Below are 21116 nucleotides of genomic sequence, written 5' to 3' on the forward strand. Positions count from 1 at the left end.
CCGCCTGGGGGAGGGCCCAGCACCCTCCCCCCGCCATGCAGGGGGCAGCCCTGCGACGAGGCGGGGACCCCCACCCAGAACTGGGCGCGCGGCCTCCCCACACAGGCCTCGCCGCAGGGACCCCGGCCGCGGGTCCCCTCACCCCCCCCGCTCCGGTGTGGGCTCCCCGGCCTGGTCCCCAACCTCGGCGCGGCCAAAGCGCGGGTGGGGCCGCCAGCCGGGAGCCCCACCGGGGGCTGCGCGTTGCGGGCGCGCCGGCCCCGGGCCTCGGCCCGACAGGCGCCCCGGCAGCGGGCGGCAGGGGCCCGCCGCGCGCCGCCCCTCGGGACCGTGGGCGCGGGCGCCGCCGGAGCCGCCGCCGCGCGCGCCCGCCCCGTCCAGGGACCCGCGCGTCGGGCCGACCCGGCTGCGCCTGCCGCCCTGTCACCGCGCAGGGGCGCGCCCGCCCGCCCTCCGGGTCGCGGCCTGCGGCCCCTCGCGGGCGCCCCCGCCGGCACCCGAGCCCCGGGTCCGGGCGCGCGCCAGGCCTCAGCGGGGCAGCTGCTCGGGGCGCCGGCCGCGCCCCGGGCCCCGCCGGGCTTCCGCAGAGGGGCCGGCGGCTCGGGCCCCGGTCGGGCACAAAGCCCCGGGGCCGCCCCGCCCGGCCCCGCCCGGCCCCGCCCGGCCCCGCCCGGCCCCGCCCGGCCCCGCCCGGCCCCGCCCGGCCCCGCCCGGCCCCGCCCCACCTTCGGCTCCTCCTCGGGCACCGGCCGGGCCGCGGCCGCCTGCGCTCGCCGCCGCCGGGCCGCACTTCCGGGCCTCGGCGCCCGCGGAACCCGAGTTTGCGGCCGCTGCGGCGGGGGAAGCGGTGGGTCGTCGCGCTTCCGGCGTTTCCGTGGAGACCGGCCGCCGCGGCCCGCACTTCCGGCTCTCCTCGGCCTGGGAACCCGAGGAGCCGCGGCCGGGCGGCCGAGCCGGGGACCCGGGCCGGAGCACACTTCCGGCGCCCGGGTGGGCGGGGCCGTGGTCCCGAGCGGGCCGCTCCGCTCGGCGCGGCGGGAGCCGCGGCAGCGCGTCGTCCCTGCACCCCGGGGCGCCGGGCGGGCGGCCGCCCTCAGCACACGCGTCTCTGGGCGGGCCGAGCCGCCGCCTTCGGGAAGCCGCGGGCGCCCTGCGGCGCCGTGCCCGGGAGCGCCCCGTCGGGGCCGCCTCGCCCGCCCTGCCCTGCCCGGGTCCGGGGCCCGCGAGCCGCCCCCGCGGGAGGCCGCGCCCCCGCGCTGGGGGACCCAAGGGCGCGCGGAGCCGACACACGGGACGGGGAGCTGAGAGGCCCCCGAGTCCGGATTGTGCGACGGCGACAGTAGACTCGGGGCCTCCACACACCAAGTGTCGGGTCGGGGCCGCGCCCTCCCCACCGGGCAGCTGCCGGTGCCCCTCTTGAGTGCGCCTCTTGGGGCTCGCAGCGTGGGGAAGACGGGACCAGCTGTCCAGATGGCAGGTGCGAGGGCTGCGAGGTCGTGCCAAGCAGGGAGCCCCCTGCAGCCCCCGCCGGCGCGCGCCCTTGTTGCAGGGCAGGGAGCCTGGAAGCGCCCCTTTTCCTAGGCGCCACACCCTGTCACACCCGGAGCAGTGGGGAGCTGAGCTGCTGCGGGTATTGCAGGGGTGATGGGAGGGGACGCGGGACCCATCTGCTTGTTCAAGGGGCGCTGGGGGACCCTGTGAGGTGGCCGAGGCGGGAGGCAACAATGGTTGCTCACATCTCATCAGGCACGGGCAGCAGCCGCCCTTCTAGGGGGAGACTTGGGCTTCCTAGAAGGCTCCAGCCGGTGAGGGTGAGGGAAAGGCTGTGAGATGCAGGAGGCAGAAGCCCCTGCTGGAAGGCAGGGAAGTGGGTGATATGGCCCCCAGACCAGTCACAAAACCCTGAGGCCATGGGAGCGGTGGGTGGGACCACATCAGAGCCCAGAGCCTTCTGGACTGACCGAAAGGCCTGGAACCTAGACCTGTGCACGACTGGGTGGGGCCCGGGGTATTTGCAACAAAGAGGGAAAGAGTGAACCTGCTTTCATGTGCAAAGCGCGCCGTTTCCAAGGGGGACTGGGGAAAGCTAGTCCAGAGGAGTCCTATCCATAATAAACACTCCTGACCTCCCTCCTCCCAGCCCACCCCACCCTTGGGTTAATTCTGAAAACTTAAGAAATATGGAGAACAAAACAGCATACTTTGGAACACATTCCCCAAATGAGCCAAAGTTCCCGTTTTGTCTTTTTTCTATTTAGTTTTTAAGATAAAATTTGAATGAAAAAAAGTTTAAGTTTGCAGGTGAAAAGCAAATGCCCCTTGGGGCAGCACAACTGGGCTGTCCTGTCCCTTGTTCCTTCCCCGGGTGTGCCCTCCACTGCAGTCGCATTAAAAGGGTGATCTGTTAATCCTGGTTCCCCAATCGCTCGCCCCCGAGGCTGGGAGTAGGTGTGGATTCTGGCCCCAAGCTTGCCACTCCCACCTCCCACCAGAGCCCGCCTGTGTGTGCAGCCCTTCCTAGATGAACATCCCATCCATACCATCCGACCACTTCCAGTAAATTTACTCAGTCCCCAAACCTGAGCACCCTCCCTTAGAGCATTTCCATCCTCCCCAGTGAGACCCCTCACTGGTCACCACAGGCTTGGGCCCCCACCAGGCCCCGGCAACCCTTAATCTCGTTTCACTGCCTGGAACATCTCAGGCCAGTGGAATCACACCAGTGAGGTCTCCTCACTGCCTTGGGCCTGGTGCCACCAGACACTGAAAGCTACCTGGGGGAATCCTCCCTCTCCTATTCGGGAGCTTTGGCCTCGGCTTTCTGGTCTGGAAAGCGTGTCCCAACCAGGGGGCCATGGACCACCAGCCCAGCTCCCCGGCTTGGGCCAGGTGCCTCCTGGCCTGACTCCTCCCTGGTGAGAAGGGGAGCTCCCCTGCAACCTGGTTGGTGTTTTGTATTGTTTTGTTTTGTTTGACACTAAGGAACCCTTTCCTTTTAACCTCAGAATGCATCTTTTAAAAACAAGGATGTGTGGGCCTCCCTGATGGCGCAGGGGGTTAAAGCACAGCATTGCGAAGCTTTCCGCAGCCTCTGTGGCATGAGTTTGATCCATGGTCGGCCAGGAATTGCCCACATAGCACAGCAGACCTCTCCGGTGTCGCCCGCTGCTCTCCTCAGCAGTGTGTTTCGGTCAGTCTGCCTGTTCTGCTTCCCACTCTGTCTCTGGTGAATCCTCTGATCGCCCTCACCTCTGGCCTACACCTCAGTTTTTTTTTTTTTAAGATTTATATATTTATGGGTCCTCCCTGCTGGCACAGGTGGTTGAGCACTGCACTGTGACGCTGTCTGCAGCCTCTATAGCACAGGTTTGATCCCGGCCGGCCGGGAGAAACCCACATGGCGCGACAGACCTCTCCTGTGTCTCCCGCTGCTCCCCTCAGTAGAGTATTTCGTCAGTCTGCTTGTTCTGTTCCTTGCTCTGTCTCTGGTGAATCCTCTCACCCTCCCACACCTCTGACCTGTACCCCAGTTCTTGTATAAATAAATAAATCTTGGGCTTCCCTGGTGGCGCAGCAGTTGAGCGCTGGGTTGCGAAGCTGCCTGCGGCCTCTGCGGCCCGGGTTCGATCCCCGGCTGCTCCCCGGCCACAGGAGGAGGGTCCCACATGGCACTACAGACCTCTCCTGCCGCCCGCTGCTCCCCTCAGCAGTGTACTTCGGTCCTTCTGCCTGCTCTGCTCCCCGCTCTGGCTCTGGTGAATTCTCTCACCCTCCCGCGCTTCTGACTGTACCCAGTGCATGTACAAACAAAACAAACAAACAAATAAATAAATAAATAACACGCCTCTACTAAATAAATAAATAAATAAATATTTTAAAAAAAAATAAATCTTTAAAAAGAAATGTATGTATTTATGCATACAAGAACTGGGATACGGGCCAGAGGTGTGGGGAGTGAGAGGATTCATCAGAGACAGAGTGGGGAACAGAACAGGAGGTTCCACTAAAATCCATTGCGGCGGGGGACAGTGGGGAGACAGGAGAGGTCTGCTGCACCATGTGGGTCACCTGCACCTCCCTGGCTGGTGATCGAACTCGTGGTGCAGTCGCTGCCCATAGCTTCATAGTAATGAGACTAACCCCTATCGCCACCAGGGAGGCCCCAACACCCCAGCTCTTGTATGTGATGTCGTTTGTGAAGTTGTGGGGTCCTTGGGTTCACTCTGGGGAAGGTTTCACCAGAGCTCCCGGTTCAGCGGCACACGGCGAGTTCCCCAGGCCGGTTTCGCCACAAGACTGAGACATTGGTTATATTTAAAGAACAGGTTTATTAGGGAAAGGGACAGGTTTTGCTAAGAGAGGCCTGCATGGTTGCAGGCGGGCGGCCTTGAGGAGAGCGGCCTCAGCTGAGGGAGGTGAGTGAAGGGAAGTCCTGGCATGGTGCAGGTCACGGGCAGGCAGGAGGCTGCTGCCCTGCAGAGGGAGAGAGTTGGTGAGCGGAAGCACCTGCATAGTCCCAGGTGGGCAGTGGGAGTGCTGCCCCGAGCCTGTGCAGAGACGGCGTTGAGAGAGTCCTTTTCTCTGTGGGCGGGTCACTCCTCCGTGGAGTGGCTGCTTGTGGCTGATGTTGGGTAACAGGCAACACTAGAAAGGGACCAGAGATTCCAGGGTGGGCCCAACCTCCGTATCTTTACCCTTGGGCCTGTGCTCCACTCCCTAGAGCACCTGATCCTGCTCGTGTCTCAGGCCCTGTGACAAGGCCCTGGCGCCCAAGTGTCACGACCTCCACAGCTGGGTTAATGGTCCTGTTCTTCCCCTCGACCCCCACCTCCTCGTGTGAGTCAGGGTTTAGTCTTGTGAGGCCACCTTTCCAGGCTTTCCATTCTTGTCCTCCATGAGATGCGTAAATAAAGTAGAAAAAAAAATAAGGTGTATAAACTTAAACTTCAGAGGGCAGTTCTTGAAGGTCCCAGTCCAGCAGGAGGAATTCAGTGATTAGTCACATGACAGTTATAGTTAAAAACAAAACTCAGGGGAAAATCACACAACATGAAGTCCGCCATTTCAAAGTTGACCATCAGTGGATTTCAGTATAGAGCCAATGTATCGTTTTCAATATGTTGTTTCGTCCTAATATATTGTTTCCACTTCAAAATCAAAACCCCTACCCATTGCAGTTCTCTTCATACTGCACTTCCAGGCCCTGGGCTGATCTGCTTTCTGTCTCTGATTTAGCACATTCCGGACATTTTCCCTAAATGGGGTCACACAACATGTGGCCTTTGTGTCTCACTTCTCCCACTTGGCCTCATGTGTTCAGGGTTCACCATGTTGCAGAAGGTAGCAGAGCTTCATCCCTTTTATGCGTGAATAAAAAGGCATTGCTTGGGTAGGACACATTTCTCCATTTACGTATGCGTAAGTAAACAAAAGAAAAACAAATTTTTTTTTAAAGAGATGCATCCAAGGACTGGGATATAGGCCAGAGGCGCGGAGGGTGGGTTGTAGGAGGATTCACCAGAGACAGCGTGGGGAGCAGAACAGGTGGATTAACAGATCCACTGGTGAGGGGAGCAGCGGGGAGACAGGCGAGGTCTGCTGCGCCCTGTGTGTCAGCTCCCTGGCTGGGGATGGAACTCAGGTCATGGTGGCTGGCGATAGCTTGTTAGTGCTGAGACTGAACCCCTTGAGCCCTAAAATAAATCTTTTCAAAATTTATTTATGCAAGAACTGGGGTACAGGCCAGAGGCGCAGGAGGGTGAAAGGATTCACCAGAGACAGAGTGGGGAGCCAAACAGGCAGACTGACCGAAATGCACTGCTGAGGGGAGCAGCGGGGAGACAGGAGAGGTCTGCTGCGCCATGGGGGTAGCTCCCTGGATGCCCGGGAATCGAACTTATGCTGCAGTGGCTGCGGACACCTTCACAGTACGGTGCTTAACCCCTTGTGCTGCCAGGGAGGCCCTTGGATGTCTCTAAATATAAGTTCATCCTCCTAAGGGCAAGGCGGGCATCGAAACTGCCCGAGCCTGCACCGACTGTCGACAGAGTACCCCAGACTGGGCGGCTCAGGCCACCAGAGTTTACTCTTCACAGCTCTGCACCTGGGACGTGCAGATCAAGGAGTTTCTCTTCTGGGCCTCCCTGGTGGCGCAGGCGGTTGAGCACCGCACTGTCAAGCTGCCCGCAGCCTCTGCAGCACAGGTTTGATACCCGCCAGCCGGCGAGAAGCCCACATGGCGCAGCAGACCTCTCCTGTCTCGCCCTCTGCTCCCCTCAGCAGTGTGTTTCGTCAGTCTGCCTGTTCTGTTCCCCGCTCTGTCTCTGGTGAGTCCTCTCACCCCCCCCACCCCCGCGCGCTTCTGGCCTGTAGCCGGGTTCTTGTATAAATAAATAAATCTTTTTTTAAAAAAAGGAGTTTCTCTTCTACTGCACACGGTGCTCAGGCTTTGCCCTGCTGAGCTCACCAAAGTCAAGCGACCTCCCCTCGGCCAGTTCCCAGACCCCGTCACATTGGCAGCTAGAGCTTTAGCATGCAGATTTTAGTGGGGATTGACCTGAAGCAAAGGACACACACAGGCAGCACGAGGGGTAGGAGAGAAGCTGAAGCGTAGGCCGTGAGGATGGAATGGATGCAGCCACAAGCCAGGAGCCCTGGGAGCTGCAAGGCAGCTGGGGTCTCCCCCAGAGCCTCGAGCATCCACAACCTGAGCTGCCTCCCTGCGGTGAGCCCAGCTTGGCTTACAGTGGCCACAGGAACCTTGGGGCGACATTCAGGGTACGCACTCACTGCCCACCGGGGCCCTGGACATGAGACCAGGTCACCCCATCTTCTGCCAAAGCCTGTGAGCTCCTGGTTACAGTCTAAGAAGCGCGGCCTAGAGCACCACATGCAGTGCCTGCAGGAGGGACACCCAACTGTGGCCAGCAGGAGGGGCGGCCAGCCCTGGGGCCTTGTGTGAGGGCCTGAGCCGCCCCGCGTTAGCTGTTTCAGAGTGTAACTGGCTGGCGCTGAGGGCGCCCACGGTGCCCCGCGCCACCTTCCCCGTTGCAAGGGTGAATGAAAGTGCTGAGGGAGAAAAGACGGGACCGCGGGCAGCCAGGAGCCTCCCCAGCAGGGGCTTTGAGCCACACTCAGGGGTGGGGCTGGGGGGAAGGGTGGCTGTCCGGGGGTGCCCAGAGCGGCGCCGGGCATACCTGGCCGCTGAGCCACCCCTGGAGCTCCGTCGCCAGCGATCCGGGCCCAGGACCGGCAGGAGCGACACGTCGCGGGGTGGACGAGGCGGTGGCAGAGCCCCAGGGCGGGCCTCAGAGCGGGGTTCGCCTGGCCTTGCCCTCGGCGCCCCAGGTCGGGGAGTCGCTCCGGCCTGGCTCCCAGGGCATCCTCCGGCCCGCACTGGTCCGTCCATCGGACATGGGGTCGGCGGCGGCCCCGGAGCCGCCAGCGAGCAGAGGCCTGAGACGGGACCCTCGCGGGAGGCGTCCGGGAAAGCCCGAGGGGCCACGCCCGCCCGACTTCCTTGTGCCCCAGAGGCCCGGGCGGGTGGGGTCCCCGGGCCTGCGCCGACCCTCGCCCTCCGCGCTGACCCGGGGACCCCAGCCTCGCCGCCGAGGGCCGGGGGGAAGGGCCGGCCGGCGGGGGCGGGGCTCCGGGGCGGGGCTCCGCGGGGGGCCGGGTCGGGGCCGGCGCCGCGCTGAACAAAGGCGGGCGGGAGACAAAGCCCCCGGCCCCTCCGGAACAAAGGCCCGGCCTGCCCCGTGGCCGGCGGCGGCGCGAGCGGCCCCCCGCCCCGCTGCGGCCTGGAGTCCTGGGCCCCGGACCCCGCGAGCGCCCCCGGGGCCTCCGGCCTGGTGGTCGCGGACGGCGCTCCCCGCAGAGGGGACCCCCCAGCAGGGGACCCCGATCCCCACAGGGGCCCCTCTACGGACCCCACCCTCCCTCCACACAGGGGTCCCCCCGCCACGGACCCCGCTCCCCACACAGGGGACCCCTCCTCCCTCACAGAGGACCCCTCTCCCCTCAGGGGACCCCGATCCCCTCTCAGGGAACACCTATCCCCACGCAGGGGCCCCCGCCACGGACCCCGCTCCCCACACAGGGGACCCCTCCTCCCTCACAGAGGACCCCTCTCCCCTCAGGCGACCCCGATCCCCTCACAGGGGGCCCCTCCCCCCTCAGAGGGGACCCCTCTCCCCTCAGGGGACCCCGATCCCCTCTCAGGGGACCCCTCCTCCCTCACAGAGGACCCCTCTCCCCTCAGGCGACCCCGATCCCCTCACAGGGGACCCCTCCTCCCTCACAGAGGACCCCTCTCCCCTCAGGCGACCCCGATCCCCTCACAGGGGACCCCTCCTCCCTCACAGAGGACCCCTCTCCCCTCAGGGGACCCCGATCCCCTCTCAGGGAACACCTATCCCCACGCAGGGGCCCCCGCCACGGACCCCGCTCCCCACACAGGGGACCCCTCCTCCCTCACAGAGGACCCCTCTCCCCTCAGGGGACCCCGATCCCCTCTCAGGGGACCCCTCCTACCTCACAGAGGACCCCTCTCCCCTCAGGGGACCCCGATCCCCTCTCAGGGAACACCTATCCCCACGCAGGGGCCCCCGCCACGGACCCCGCTCCCCACACAGGGGACCCCTCCTCCCTCACAGAGGACCCCTCTCCCCTCAGGCGACCCCGATCCCCTCACAGGGGACCCCTCCTCCCTCAGAGGGGACCCCTCTCCCCTCAGGGGACCCCGATCTCCTCTCAGGGAACACCTATCCCCACGCAGGCGACCCCGCCCCCCACACAGGGGACCCCTCCCGCCTCGGGGATCGCTCCACGGGCCCCGCTCTCCCCGGGGGGCCGGCCCAGACGCCCCCGGCCGCCAGTAGGCCGGGGGGCGGCGCGCGGGCCCTCGCCGGCCGGCTGGGGGGCGGGGCCGCTGGCGGCCGGCCCGGCGCGCGCGTGCGCAGGGCGGGCGGGGGGCGGGGCTGGGGGCACGCGCGCCGCGCCCGCCGCGGGGGTGCGCCGGGGACGCCCAGGGCCCCGCCCCGCCGCGCGGGCCGGGCCGAGGGGCCCGGCGCCGGGCGGGCGGCGCGGCTCCGGCGCAGGCGCGCTGGCGGCTGCGCCCGCGGCGGCCGGCCAGGCCCCGCCCCCCCGCCCCGGGCGCCCAGCGCGCGTGCGCGGCGGCGTCGGCGCCAGTTATTTCTGTCCCGCCCCCCGGCCGCGGCTCTTTCTGCGCTGGGCGCGCGGGCGGGCGGTTGTGCGCGGCGCGCGGCGCGGGCCTCGGCGGCGCGGGGCGCGGCGCGGGCGGCGGCGGGCGGCGGCGGCGGGCGGCCGGGCCTCGGCAGCGCCCCGCGCGCGGCGGCGGCGGCGGCGACCCGGGCGGCGCGGGCGGCGGCGGCCTCGCGGCGGCCGGCGGTTGGCGGCGAGCGCTCCTGCGCCTGCGCGGCGGCCGCGCGCCTCCTCCCTGCGCGCCCCCGGCGGCGTGCGAATGGCGGCGGCGGCGGCGGCGGCGGCGGCGGCCGCGGCCTCCTCGGGCAGCCCCGGCGCGGGCGAGGGCCCGGCGGGCGGCGACAAGCGCGGCGCGGCGTCCTCGGCCGCGGGCTCGGCGGCGGCGGCGGCGGCGGCGGCGGGCGCGGCGGGCGCGGCGGCGGCGTCGCCCGCGGGCGGCGGCGGCGAGGCGCTGGAGCTGCTGGAGCACTGCGGCGTGTGCCGGGAGCGCCTGCGGCCCGAGCGCGAGCCGCGCCTGCTGCCCTGCCTGCACTCGGCCTGCGGCGCCTGCCTCGGGCCCGCCGCGCCCGCCGCCGCCAACAGCGCGGGGGACGGCGGCGCGGCGGGCGACGGCGCCGGTGAGTGCGCCCCGCCCCGGCCCCCCGCGCGCCCCCGGCCCCCCGCGCGCCCCGCCCCGGCCCCCCGCGCGCCCCCCGGCCCCGGAAGCGGGGGTGGGGGTGGGGGTGGGGGTCGGGCCGCCCGCCCGCCCGCCCGCCGCAGCCGCGCGCCTGCCGTGTCTCCGCAGTGGTGGACTGCCCGGTGTGCAAGCAGCAGTGCTTCTCCAAGGACATCGTGGAGAACTACTTCATGCGCGACAGCGGCAGCAAGGCCGCCGCCGACTCGCAGGACGCCAACCAGGTGGGTCGCCCCGCCGCCGGCCCTGGCGCGGGGGGGCGGGGGCTGCCGCTCGCCCCGCTTCCCGGCCGCGCCCCTGACTCGCCCGCGCCCGGCAGTGCTGCACGAGCTGCGAGGACAACGCCCCGGCCACCAGCTACTGCGTGGAGTGCTCCGAGCCGCTGTGCGAGACCTGCGTGGAGGCGCACCAGCGCGTCAAGTACACCAAGGACCACACGGTGCGCTCCACCGGTACGTGCGGCGGCGGCCGCGCGCCCCCCGGCCGGCCCCGGCGTCGCGGCACATGGCGCGGGGCTTCCAGGGAGGCCCCCCGGGGCTGGCGCCAGAGGACTGGCTGTGCTGTGCCGTGCCGTGCCCGGGGGTCCCGTGCGACGGCACCCCCAGGTGGGGAGGGAGTGCACGGGGGATCTTGGCCGGAGGGGCAGGTGGTATAGCGGGGTGGCAGGAGGCGATTCGGGGAAGCTCCCGGCCGCGCAGGAGGTAGACAGAGGCGCCTGGCGGGATGAAGACAGCCGCGTCCTGGCAGGCAGGACACAAAGTAGTCTTGGTGCTGAGAGTGCCAGGCCCCTGGCCTGTGGCTGTGAAGGCGGACATGAAGGGTCTTGACAGGCCCTAAGGCAGTAAGACTTCGGCTGAGAGTGAGTTTTGAAAGTGACTTAACTTCAAGCGTGTGGTATCTTATTTGGAACTTGGAAGTTCCAAACTGTTGCCCTCTGTGCTGGTGGTGGTTTGGCGGGGGAGTTGAGCTTTCTTGGTCTTTGGTTCGGAATTCCCCGGTTGCTCTTTTGTTGGTTACATTGGGGCATCTCAACCCCAGAGGAACAGCATTGGTGGAAAGATGCGGAATGGCCCTGGCTGTGGAGCACCAGAAGTCAGAAGGATGAGATAATGTGTTATCTGGGGTATGCGTGGTCTGGGGCTTGGACTGTGTTGAACTAGGTCACGTTTGCTCGGCATGGGTCTCCACGTCAACATCACGGGTGTCAGATTGGATTGGTGTGGACAGGGATGGATGAGGACTGGGGCTAGGACTGATGATATATTGCCAAGTACGAGAGAGAGGTATGCTGAGGCGGAGTGACGTTCCGGGCGGTAAAAATTCGGGTGCTGGTTCGTGATCCTTAGAGAAAGGCTCCTGACTTTCCCGAGGGTCCTGGTCTGACATGTTATCTCTCCCAGCCTGAGAAGGCTCTGCAAGGACATGGTGGGGCCCACAGGTTGTAAGAGGTTTGTGGCCTGTTGTTGCCAGAGAAGAGAGGGGTCACCCGGCATGGCTCCTGAGGAAACTGCGTCTGCATGGTATCTCTAGGCCCTGATTTGCTTTCTGTCTGTGCCAGAAAGCAAATTTCCTGCGTGCTGGGATGCCACAGTAGCCAGAATCCCCTCCCCTGCTGGACAGAACCTACTGTGAGTGGAGGAGAAAGGGAGCCCCGTGGGGGGGTTCGGAGTTGGAGCTCTCTCCAGTTTCCACGTGGAAAAGGTTTCCCGTGGAGGGAACAGCAGGGGGGAGGTCTTCCTGCCCAAGATCATCTTGCATAAGTTCTATGTTGTCGTTTCCAGAAGCTGGAAGGTGGGGGCGGATTTTCTTGGCCAGGTTGGCCGGGACAGGGTTTTCAGAGTAAGGACCTGGTTCCCAGGCCTGTGATCTTCCTTGGCCACAGCCTCAGGGCCCTCAGGGACTTCCCAAGAGACATTCCATGGTCACAGGAGAGGCAGGAAGTGAGGCCCCAGGTTCTTTCTGCCACCCCAGTCACTGGTGGCCAAGGATGAGGTTGGCCTGGGTTTCAATCCACAGGGCCGGCCAAGTCGAGGGACGGAGAGCGCACCGTGTACTGCAGCGTGCATAAGCACGAGCCGCTTGTGCTGTTCTGCGAGAGCTGTGACACCCTTACTTGCCGGGACTGCCAGCTCAATGCCCACAAGGATCACCAGTGAGTGTTAGGAGCGGAGGGGGTGGGGGGGTTTCCTCCTGGTCCCTTGTTCAATGCGCTGGCTGACCTGCCTTTGCTTTCAGGTACCAATTCTTGGAGGATGCAGTGAGGAACCAGCGTAAGCTCCTGGCCTCACTGGTGAAGCGCCTTGGGGACAAGCATGCAACGCTACAGAAGAACACCAAGGAGGTTCGCAGCTCGTAAGTGTGGGTGCCAGGTGGTCTAGGGAGGTGTCACCCGACCAGCCTCTTCTAAGGGTACTTGACCCGCCCTTGTCTCCCTCCCAGAATCCGCCAAGTGTCTGACGTACAGAAGCGGGTGCAGGTGGATGTGAAGATGGCCATCCTGCAGATCATGAAGGAGCTGAATAAGCGGGGCCGTGTGCTGGTCAATGACGCCCAGGTTCTACCCCTTTGCCGACTGCTGGTGGCTCGTCCTTGGGCAGGGAGGGGTCCTAGCTTTCTCCGCGCTCACTGCTGAAACTCCATCTGCAGAAGGTGACGGAGGGGCAGCAGGAGCGCCTGGAGCGGCAGCATTGGACCATGACCAAGATCCAGAAGCACCAGGAACACATCCTGCGCTTCGCCTCCTGGGCGCTGGAGAGTGACAACAACACAGCTCTCCTTCTCTCCAAGAAGCTGGTGTGTGCTGGGGGCACTGTGGTGGGCGCCTCCGGGGAGGAACCCCTAGAGCCCCGGCTCTCACCGCTCATCTCCCACCCCCAGATCTACTTCCAGCTGCACCGGGCCCTCAAGATGATCGTGGACCCTGTGGAGCCCCACGGCGAGATGAAGTTCCAGTGGGACCTGAACGCCTGGACCAAGAGCGCAGAGGCTTTTGGTGGGTTCTCGTCTTTCTGGCTGCCGGGATGCAGCAACTACAGGCGCGGCGCTTTGTTAACACTAGCGAAACTTGTGCTCGTTGTAGGCAAGATCGTGGCGGAACGTCCTGGCACCAACTCGACGGGCCCTGCCTCCATGGCCCCTCCACGGGCCCCGGGGCCCCTGAGCAAGCAGGGTTCTGGCAGCAGCCAGGTGAGTGGGGGAGGGGCACCTCGGGAGGAAAGAGGCGGTGTCTCCAGGTACACTTGCCTAAGGCGTTCCCCCTGCTCTTCCCACAGCCCATGGAAGTCCAGGAAGGCTATGGCTTTGGATCAGGTGAGTAGGTCAGCCTGGTTGGGGACGGGGGGGGGGGGGGGGGGGTGGTGCCAGCGATCTCGCTGCTCCATAACCTGTTGTCTTTATTTTCTGAGCAGACGACCCTTACTCCAGCGCCGAGCCCCACGTGTCAGGTGTGAAACGGTGAGTATGGCTGGGCTTTGGTGATGCTTACGTGGGCCTGGGCATCGGTGCTCATGCCAGGCCGTGCCCACAGGTCCCGCTCAGGTGAGGGTGAGGTGAGTGGCCTCATGCGTAAGGTGCCACGAGTGAGCCTCGAGCGCCTAGACCTGGACCTCACGGCTGACAGTCAACCTCCAGTCTTCAAGGTTTTCCCAGGCAGCACCACGGAGGATTATAACCTCATCGTTATTGAGCGGGGGGCTGCTGCGGCTGCTGCGGCTGCTGGCCAGCCTGGGACTGCACCCCCTGGGACCCCTGGAGCCCCTCCTCTGCCTGGCATGGCCATCGTCAAGGTGAGGCTGCCCCGGATGCCTCTGACAAAATTTATCAGCACCCCAACCCGGACCCTGCTGAACATCCCTCCTCTCCGCACAGGAGGAAGAGACCGAGGCTGCTATCGGAGCACCCCCTGCTGCCACCGAGGGCCCAGAGACCAAGCCTGTGCTCATGGCCCTGGCGGAGGGTCCTGGTGCCGAGGGCCCCCGCTTGGCCTCCCCCAGTGGCAGCACCAGCTCCGGCCTGGAGGTGGTGGCTCCAGAGGGTACTTCAGCTCCCGCCGGTGGCCCTGGTGCTCTGGATGACAGCGCCACCATCTGCCGTGTCTGCCAGAAGCCAGGCGACCTGGTCATGTGCAACCAGTGCGAATTCTGCTTCCACTTGGACTGCCACCTGCCCTCCCTGCAGGACGTGCCGGGGTATGGGGCCGAGGGTCTGGGTGGGCCGGGCCGGGCTTGGGTGCTACGCGGCCCTCACGCTCCGTTTACCCAGGGAGGAGTGGAGCTGCTCTCTCTGCCACGTGCTGCCTGACCTGAAGGAGGAGGACAGCAGCCTGAGCCTGGATGGTGGGGACAGTGCCGGTGTGGTGGCCAAGCTCTCCCCTGCCAACCAGCGGGTGAGTGCAGGCCCATCCCATGGGGGTGCTCATGGCGTGACTCCAGCCCCCGCTGCCACATTTGATGCTCTCTTTGGTGCCTCTACCTTAGAAGTGTGAACGTGTCCTGCTGGCCCTGTTCTGCCACGAGCCCTGTAGGCCCCTGCACCAGCTGGCCACCGATGCCACATTCTCCCTGGTGAGTCCTGGGCTGGGGGAGGGGAGGGCTGGGGTGGGGACCCGCCTGGCCTCATCTTCAGCTCATCTCACTGCCTGTAGGATCAGCCCGGCGGCACCCTGGACCTGACCCTGATCCGTGCCCGTCTTCAGGAGAAGTTGTCTCCTCCCTACAGTTCCCCCCAGGAGTTTGCCCAGGATGTGGGCCGTATGTTCAAGCAGTTCAACAAGCTGACCGAGGTGAGCCCGTGAACAGAGCTGATGGGGTGGGAGGCGAGGCGATCGGGAGCCAGGACCTACTACTTGTCTGCCGGCACAGGACAAGGCGGACGTGCAGTCCATCATCGGCCTGCAGCGCTTCTTTGAGACTCGCATGAATGAGGCCTTCGGTGACACCAAGTTCTCAGCTGTGCTGGTGGAGCCCCCACCGCTGAGCCTGCCTGGTGCCAGCCTGAGTGCCCCAGAGCTTTCTGGCGGCCCTGGCGATGGCCCCTGAGAGCGGGACTCCCCCGGCCGGCCCAGCCTCACTGTTTTCCTGTCCCGTCCGCCCCCTCACCCCTGTCCCTCGGTGGCCCAGCTCCCGCTCCTTGGTGGCTCCACCCCCACCCCCTCACAATATGGTTTTTACTTCTGTGGATTTAATAAAAACTTCACCAGTTCTTCTGGGGTCTGGTTCCTGCCTGCACCAGCTCCTCACAAAGCTCTGGTGGGCCCGGTGGAGGCGGTGGTGCTTGTGGTCACCAGCCCCCTCTCTGCTTGCCCAGGAGTGGGTGGGAAAGGTTGCACTTGCTGAGCCCACCCCAGCTGCTGGATTGGGGGCGTTATGCTGGGTGTGCCCACTTCCTGAATCAGGTGGGCACCACTCCCATGAGGTCCAGCTGAGTTGTTGGCTTTCTAACCCAGAGTTCAGGTTACGAGGGGAGGCTTCCGTTTTGGATTAATAGCATTGAGGCCGAAGCAGACCCAGCGGCAGGGCTGATGCTCCTGAGGCCCAGCTTAATCTGTCACTTCACTGCAGCCCTGTCTGAGTGACCCTCCCAAGGAACCATCGCCCCATACGCGGCCACAGAGTCTCAGGAACCTAGTGTCCAGTCTTTTATTTTGCAGGGGTATAGTGAAAACGGGCTGTCGCTGGATTCCCAAGGGTTGGGGTTGGGGGGAGTGGAGTCTTGAAAGCAATCAGTCCCTCCGCAGATTCTTGAGCCTTTCCTCCAGATCTGCGTCGGCATCTACCAGGGCTGAGGCTGAGGCTGCAGCCTCTGCTTTCTTCCCAGTGGCAGTCACACTGAGCGAGCCTCCAGTGGAGGGGAGGTCTGCAGAGGAGCAGAGCAGGGAAAATCTTTGTGAAAAAGAACAAAGCTGGGGAAGGAAATCCGGGGCTAGGCAGCGTCCGCCCCCAAGTGGGGCGGGGCCAGGATTCAGGGCACTCACTTGACAACTCATCTGTCAGGCTGAGTCCCAGCTCGTCCAGGACCTGGGACACCACAGCATCGCTAGGAGAAGGGAAGAGAACTCTGAGGGCCAGGCCTGTGGGAGGGCCAGGCAACCCATTCCACCCTCCCAGCTGCCCCCACCTAACCTCTCCTCTTCATCTTCCTCATCACCCATGGCGTCATCGATGGCATCATTCATCATCTCCTCCTTCATGTCCATGATCTCAGCCTGTCGCTCAAACTCCATCATGATTTTCTGGATCTGGGGCAACTTGAGCTGGAAGTGGGGTGGGGGGGAGGGTAAGTGAGTCTACTCCCTGAGTGGGGGCAGGGGCAGAAAGAAGGGTGGAGGAGGAGGGATACCTGTCTATTCATGGTGCCCATGGCCTTGGTGACGCCCTTCATGGCTTGCGCCATTGAGTTGTTAGACTTGAGCGTCTGGATCTTGAGGGACACAGCCTGGATGTTTGCGCGCATCAGCACAAACTTGCGCACGTAGCGGCGGGTGCGCACCAGATCTTTAGCCATGATGCGCACGGCGTCCTGTAGGGGGACAGCGGTGACAGGGAGAGGCCTGGAATTCACCACCGTCCCTACTCAGGCTTTCCAGAGACCTCCTTGCAGCTGACCCTAGGTCACTGCCCTGTCCCTTAGACCCCACCCACTTGCCTCTAGGGACACACCCCCCTGGCACCTCTGTAAGTTGCTTATCTTTCCAGCCCATGATGGCTGGAAAGAAAGTCCCCGCTCACTCTTGGGATTCTTTTCTTTCTCTAGTCACTGCCTGACATCCATTACTGAATTTCTGAGCTGGACAAGGAATCTGCTTCCCCGCCCATTTACACAGAAGGCCGTGGTCAGCCCACCCTCCTTCCTCAGCCCCCAGGCTCCAGCTGCGTAGTCAATCCCCCCCCCCCGCCCCCCCCCCCAACCTGCACTTAAGCCATGTGAGGAGCAGGATGGAGCAGGGCCCTCACCTTGGGCTCAGTGAAAATAAGCCCAACCAAAGTTCAGATGTTTACTTCCTAAGCCTCCTGTTCTGCTGCCTCTTCCCATAAGTTGCTCAGGACAATACCCGTTGGAAACGCCCTGGGCCCTGTCCTCGTTTAGCCACGTTCCAAACGCCAGGAACCTGTTGTCTGGCCTGGACCTGTTAGCGTCTGGCCCCCTTGCTCGGGCTCCTTCAGTGGGAGCCTGTCTTTGGCCACAGGGCGCCTGCACTGAGCTGCCTCGGGTCCGCTGTGGCCCAGGACTCCAACTCGCACCCCTGCGTGCCCTGTCACTCCTGCAACATCTGCTGCTCTCTGCTCAGGTCTTCACGGGCTGCTTCATGACTCAAACTTTGGCGACAGTAGCACCTTCGAGGCGGCCCTTCCCAAGCCCCGAACTAGGGAAACCCCAGCTGTGCCACACCAATCCCAAGGAGGGACACCCAGCCCTGTTCGCCAGCCCCGCTCACCATCTGGCCCTGCTTCGCCATCTTCTTGATGTCTGCAATGATTTTCTTCTCCTGGGTCTCCAGCTTCTGTCGCTCCCGGTCCAGCTCTCGCATGGCGCGGTTCAGGGCCCGCTGGTTCTGGCGCAGCAGCTCCTCCGGAGTCTTCCGGCGCCCAAACAACAGGTCCATGGCGGCGGGGAGGCCGCGCGGGGCCTGGCCGACTGGGAAGGGGCGCGGAGGCGGGAGGCGACGGAGTCAGGGTCGCCCCGGGGGCGCGAGCGCTGACCCCGCCGGGACCGGCCCCTCCACCGGTGTCCCCAGGAGGCTCCAACCCCTCCCGAGGCCCGGTGAGGGGACGCGGCCGCGGGGGCCCGGGGTCCGCAGGTGGGCGGGGCTGGCCGCCGAGAGGCCCTCGAGCCGGCGCCCCGCAGCCCCGGCGGGCGGAGCTCGGCCCTCGGCGGGGTCCGCGCCCACCCGGGACCGCGTCCGGCGCGCGCCACTCACCGGAGCCGGGACGAGGCCGCTTCCGCTTCCGGGTCGCGCGCCTGCCGCTGGTCGCGAGCGCGCCGGCCAACGACAGCCCCTCGGTGCTGCGGGCCCGGCCGCCGCCGTTTCCGGATTAGGCGAGCTGACGTCACGCGCACCGCCGGCTCCCGGAATGCTGGGAGACGACGTCAGAGCGCGTGCGCGCCGCCCCGGCCCCGCCCCGCGCGTGCTCCCCGCCCCGCCCCGCCCGCGGCCTGGGGTTCGAGCCCCCCACCCGGGGAGCCGGCCTGGTGGGAGCGGGCGGCCCTCGCCCGGCCACCTGCCCGCGGGCAGCCCGTCCCGCACGGCCCCCGGAGGCCCGGCCAGGACCCGGCCTCCCCCTCCCCCGCTCCTAAGGCCAGCAGCCAGCAGCCAGGGATGGAGGGACCCCTAGGGTTCGCTTCTGATGGCCCGGGCGGGTCCAGAGTCACATGGGACCGCATGCCTCCCACCCCGAGAAGGAAGAGGCAGAGGCCATGCAGTAACATTCCCCTTTAATAGCCTGGTGGGACCTCCAGTGGTGGTGGAGGGGTGGGGTGCCGGGGCCCTGGCCACCCAGTCCCCTGAGCCCCCCACCCCAGAGCCCAGAGTGGGGGACTGGACAGCACCCAGCAGGGGGCTAGACAAGCCAATTCATTTCCCATTGCTGAGCGGGTCGGGGAAGGCAGCGCCGACCTTAATCACATGGTGGTTAAAAAAAAAATAACTATGAGCCGGTGGCAGGGAGAGGCGGCCAGGCCAGGGCATGGGCTTCCCCCACCGGCTGCCCCATGCCCCCCACCTGTGGCCCCCAATAAATATTTGCAGGGGATGCCAGGCTGCTGGCCCTGGCAGGGGCGGGTGTGCGCCAACCCTATTTCAGGCAACGCTCGAAGTAGGTGGAGCCGATATAGCCGCCCCGCATGGAGCGCTGCACATTCTGCTCAAACAGCCGCCGATTGTTCTGCAGGACCTCGGCGGCCTCCTTGTTCAGTGGGTCTTCAGGGTTGGGCTCCTGTGCCAGTATGGATGGGGGTCAACAGACCTAGGGTGCAAAGGGCCCCCCTTCCCCAGCCCCACCTGTTTCACCCCTACTCACCAAGAAGAGATACTGCAGGCCATAAATTATGGAGTTTATCGTAAGGACTGGCTTCCAGTCCTCTCTGTGGGCAGAGAGCGTCTGGGTCAGGTGATGGTGAGTGGGCAGCGGCCATTGCTGGGACTGGCCAGGTCAGGCCCAGAGCATGGCAGGGGACAGTGCAGATATGAGAGGGAGGCAGAGGAGGAGGAGTAGGATAGGCCAGGGGCAGCGTCAAGGTCAAGCCATGAGGAAGAAAATGTTGGGAGACGAAGGGACCGAGGTGCAGACCAGACCGCAAGGGGTTGGGGGAGACCCAGAGAAGTAACTGAGGAGGCTGCCGTAGTGCAAGGTCATGAGGGGCCCTGGCAGTGGAGCCAGTGCCATCACCTGAGGATGTTGAGGCAGACGTTGCCCTCGAGGTCAATGTTGGGGTGATAGACCATCGTCTCACACTTCACCTTGGGGGGGTCATGCGGGTAACCCTGGCCCACCTGGCTCCAAGAAAAGAGAGGGAAGGTGGATGGGTGCCCCACAGTACCTGTCTGGGGTCTTCTAGCTGTTGTCTCCTTAGCCCATGCAGCCAAACCTGCCCACCTGGGACTCACCTTAAAACTGAACACAAACTTCCCGCTCTTGTAGAAGCCCTGGAAGAGGAGAGCAGGGAAAGACTGAGGCCTGGCAAGGAAGCAGGTCCCCCTTCTTGAGAGGAATCCCCTCGCTGCCCTGCCCTGTGCCCAGGGGTCTGGCTGTGTGGACCCTCACCTCATCAGGACAGATAACCAGCTTGAAGTTGAGGAGGTCGTCAGGGTCTGAGAAGCTGATGTCACACGTCTTGGGCAGGTTCAGCTCGTTAATGTCTGGGTGGGGACACGGGGGTGGGGGAAGAGAGGCGGGTGCTCAGAGCCGGTGGAGGCACCAGCAGCCCCCCTGCTCTTCCAGGATCCCCAGGGCTGTCTAGGGCTGTGCCCCACATGCCCACCGAAGTCCGAGCTCTTCGGTTAGATTCTTCTGGATCCACAGCCACCCTGAACGTACACCTTCCACGGTAGCTGTGCCCCAGCTCTTGCCCAGCGGTAAGCCCCCATTCCTTTGGAATGCTCAGTCCCAGGTCCCAACACCCACCGGCTGTGCGACCCCCAAAACCAGGCACCAAATAGGCCCCATTCCCTGGGACCGCCACCTCGAAACCTTGTTCTCAAGAGTGTTTCGCTACCAGAGAGCTTAGAAACCCCAGCCGTGATCTTCACGTCCAGGGGACAATGCCTGTCGGGCCAAACTCCAGAAATCTGCTCTCCACAGCCCGAGTCAGGCCCGCGACCCCCAGCCCCCAGCGCCCCACCTCTCTTCTCCCAGCGTGTGGCCCCGGCCCAGGTTCCCAGGTGAGCCCCAGACCTGTGATCCCTCAGCCCCCACCATGTAATCTACACATAGGTCCCCACCTGCAGCTCGATCGTCTCCACCCAACCCACTCCTACCTTCAACCCGGGACACCCAGCACCCTCTCCTCCACCTGTCACCCCAAATGCCGAACTGCATGGGACCCCCGCCGACCCGCGAACCCCAGGCCCCACGGACTCCTCCGCCCCACGTGACTCAGACTCCCGGCTGCCCCTGCACGACACCCGCGCCCCCCGCCCCGCCCCGCCCTGCCTGTCACCGGGGCGCCCGCGCCCCCCGCCCCGCGCCCCCCCCGCCCCCCCCCCCGCCGCCCCGGGCGCCGCGGGGACCCCAAGCGCCGCCCCGCCGCCGGCCCCCTCCCCGCCGCGCTGCCCGGCGCGCGCCCGTCCCCCCGCCGCCCCCCGCCGCCCCGCGCCGCCCCCGCGCCCGGCCGGCCCGACCTGCGACCCGCGCCGCGGCCCCTACCCTTCTGGATCCGCAGCTGCGCCGCCGACGCCTTCTTGCTGCTGCCCTTGGTGCCGCCCGCCGACTCCTCCTCCTTCTTCTGCTGCTTCAGCGAGAACAGCTTGATCATCCTGCCGCCGCCGCCGCTCCGCCGCCGCGGGCCCGGGACCCCGGCCGCCCGGCCCCGCCGCCGCCCGCCGCCGGGCCTCCGCCGCGCCGCCGCCCGCCGCCCCGCGCCCTCCGCGCGGCCCGCGCCGGCTCCCGTAGCCCGCCGCGGCCTGGCCCGCTCGGGCGCGCTCGGAGGCGCTCGGAGGCGCTCGGGGGCGCTCGGGGGCGCTCGGGGGCGCTCGGGGGCGCTCGGCCGCGCCCGCCCCGCCCCGCCC

At 65.5% G+C, this 21116-nt stretch overlaps 3 protein-coding genes across 3 annotated transcripts; 1 reads left to right on the top strand and 2 right to left on the bottom strand.

Annotated features, from left to right (window-relative positions):
- Positions 1-9481: 9481 nt before the first annotated feature.
- Positions 9482-15043, top strand: TRIM28 (tripartite motif containing 28; the record flags this gene model as incomplete). Its single annotated transcript, XM_084256563.1, has 17 exons — positions 9482-9839; positions 10007-10119; positions 10215-10347; positions 11912-12047; positions 12131-12247; positions 12335-12449; positions 12542-12688; positions 12773-12887; positions 12975-13081; positions 13168-13204; positions 13303-13348; positions 13422-13680; positions 13763-14082; positions 14156-14279; positions 14371-14457; positions 14538-14675; positions 14755-15043. The coding sequence occupies 17 exons, from the start codon at positions 9482-9484 to the stop codon at positions 14929-14931; spliced, it is 2529 nt and encodes an 842-aa protein (XP_084112689.1). The 3' UTR covers positions 14932-15043.
- Positions 15044-15527: 484 nt separating this feature from the next.
- CHMP2A (charged multivesicular body protein 2A) lies at positions 15528-17849 on the bottom strand. Its single transcript, XM_084256569.1, has 6 exons — positions 17811-17849; positions 17328-17527; positions 16232-16411; positions 16015-16145; positions 15867-15928; positions 15528-15748 (listed from the first exon to the last, which is right to left on the bottom strand). Exons 2-6 carry the CDS (start codon positions 17493-17495, stop codon positions 15615-15617), a joined length of 675 nt encoding a protein of 224 aa, XP_084112695.1. The 5' UTR covers positions 17496-17527; positions 17811-17849; the 3' UTR covers positions 15528-15614.
- Positions 17850-18623: 774 nt separating this feature from the next.
- Positions 18624-20863, bottom strand: UBE2M (ubiquitin conjugating enzyme E2 M; the record flags this gene model as incomplete). The annotated part of the gene is made up of 6 exons (XM_084256571.1): positions 18624-18825; positions 18910-18973; positions 19279-19382; positions 19497-19535; positions 19654-19748; positions 20755-20863. 6 exons carry the CDS (start codon positions 20861-20863, stop codon positions 18685-18687), a joined length of 552 nt encoding a protein of 183 aa, XP_084112697.1. The 3' UTR covers positions 18624-18684.
- Positions 20864-21116: the final 253 nt, after the last annotated feature.

Source organism: Talpa europaea, assembly GCF_964194135.1.
Source record: "Talpa europaea genome assembly, chromosome: 16".
Classification (NCBI taxonomy): Eukaryota; Metazoa; Chordata; class Mammalia; order Eulipotyphla; family Talpidae; genus Talpa; species Talpa europaea.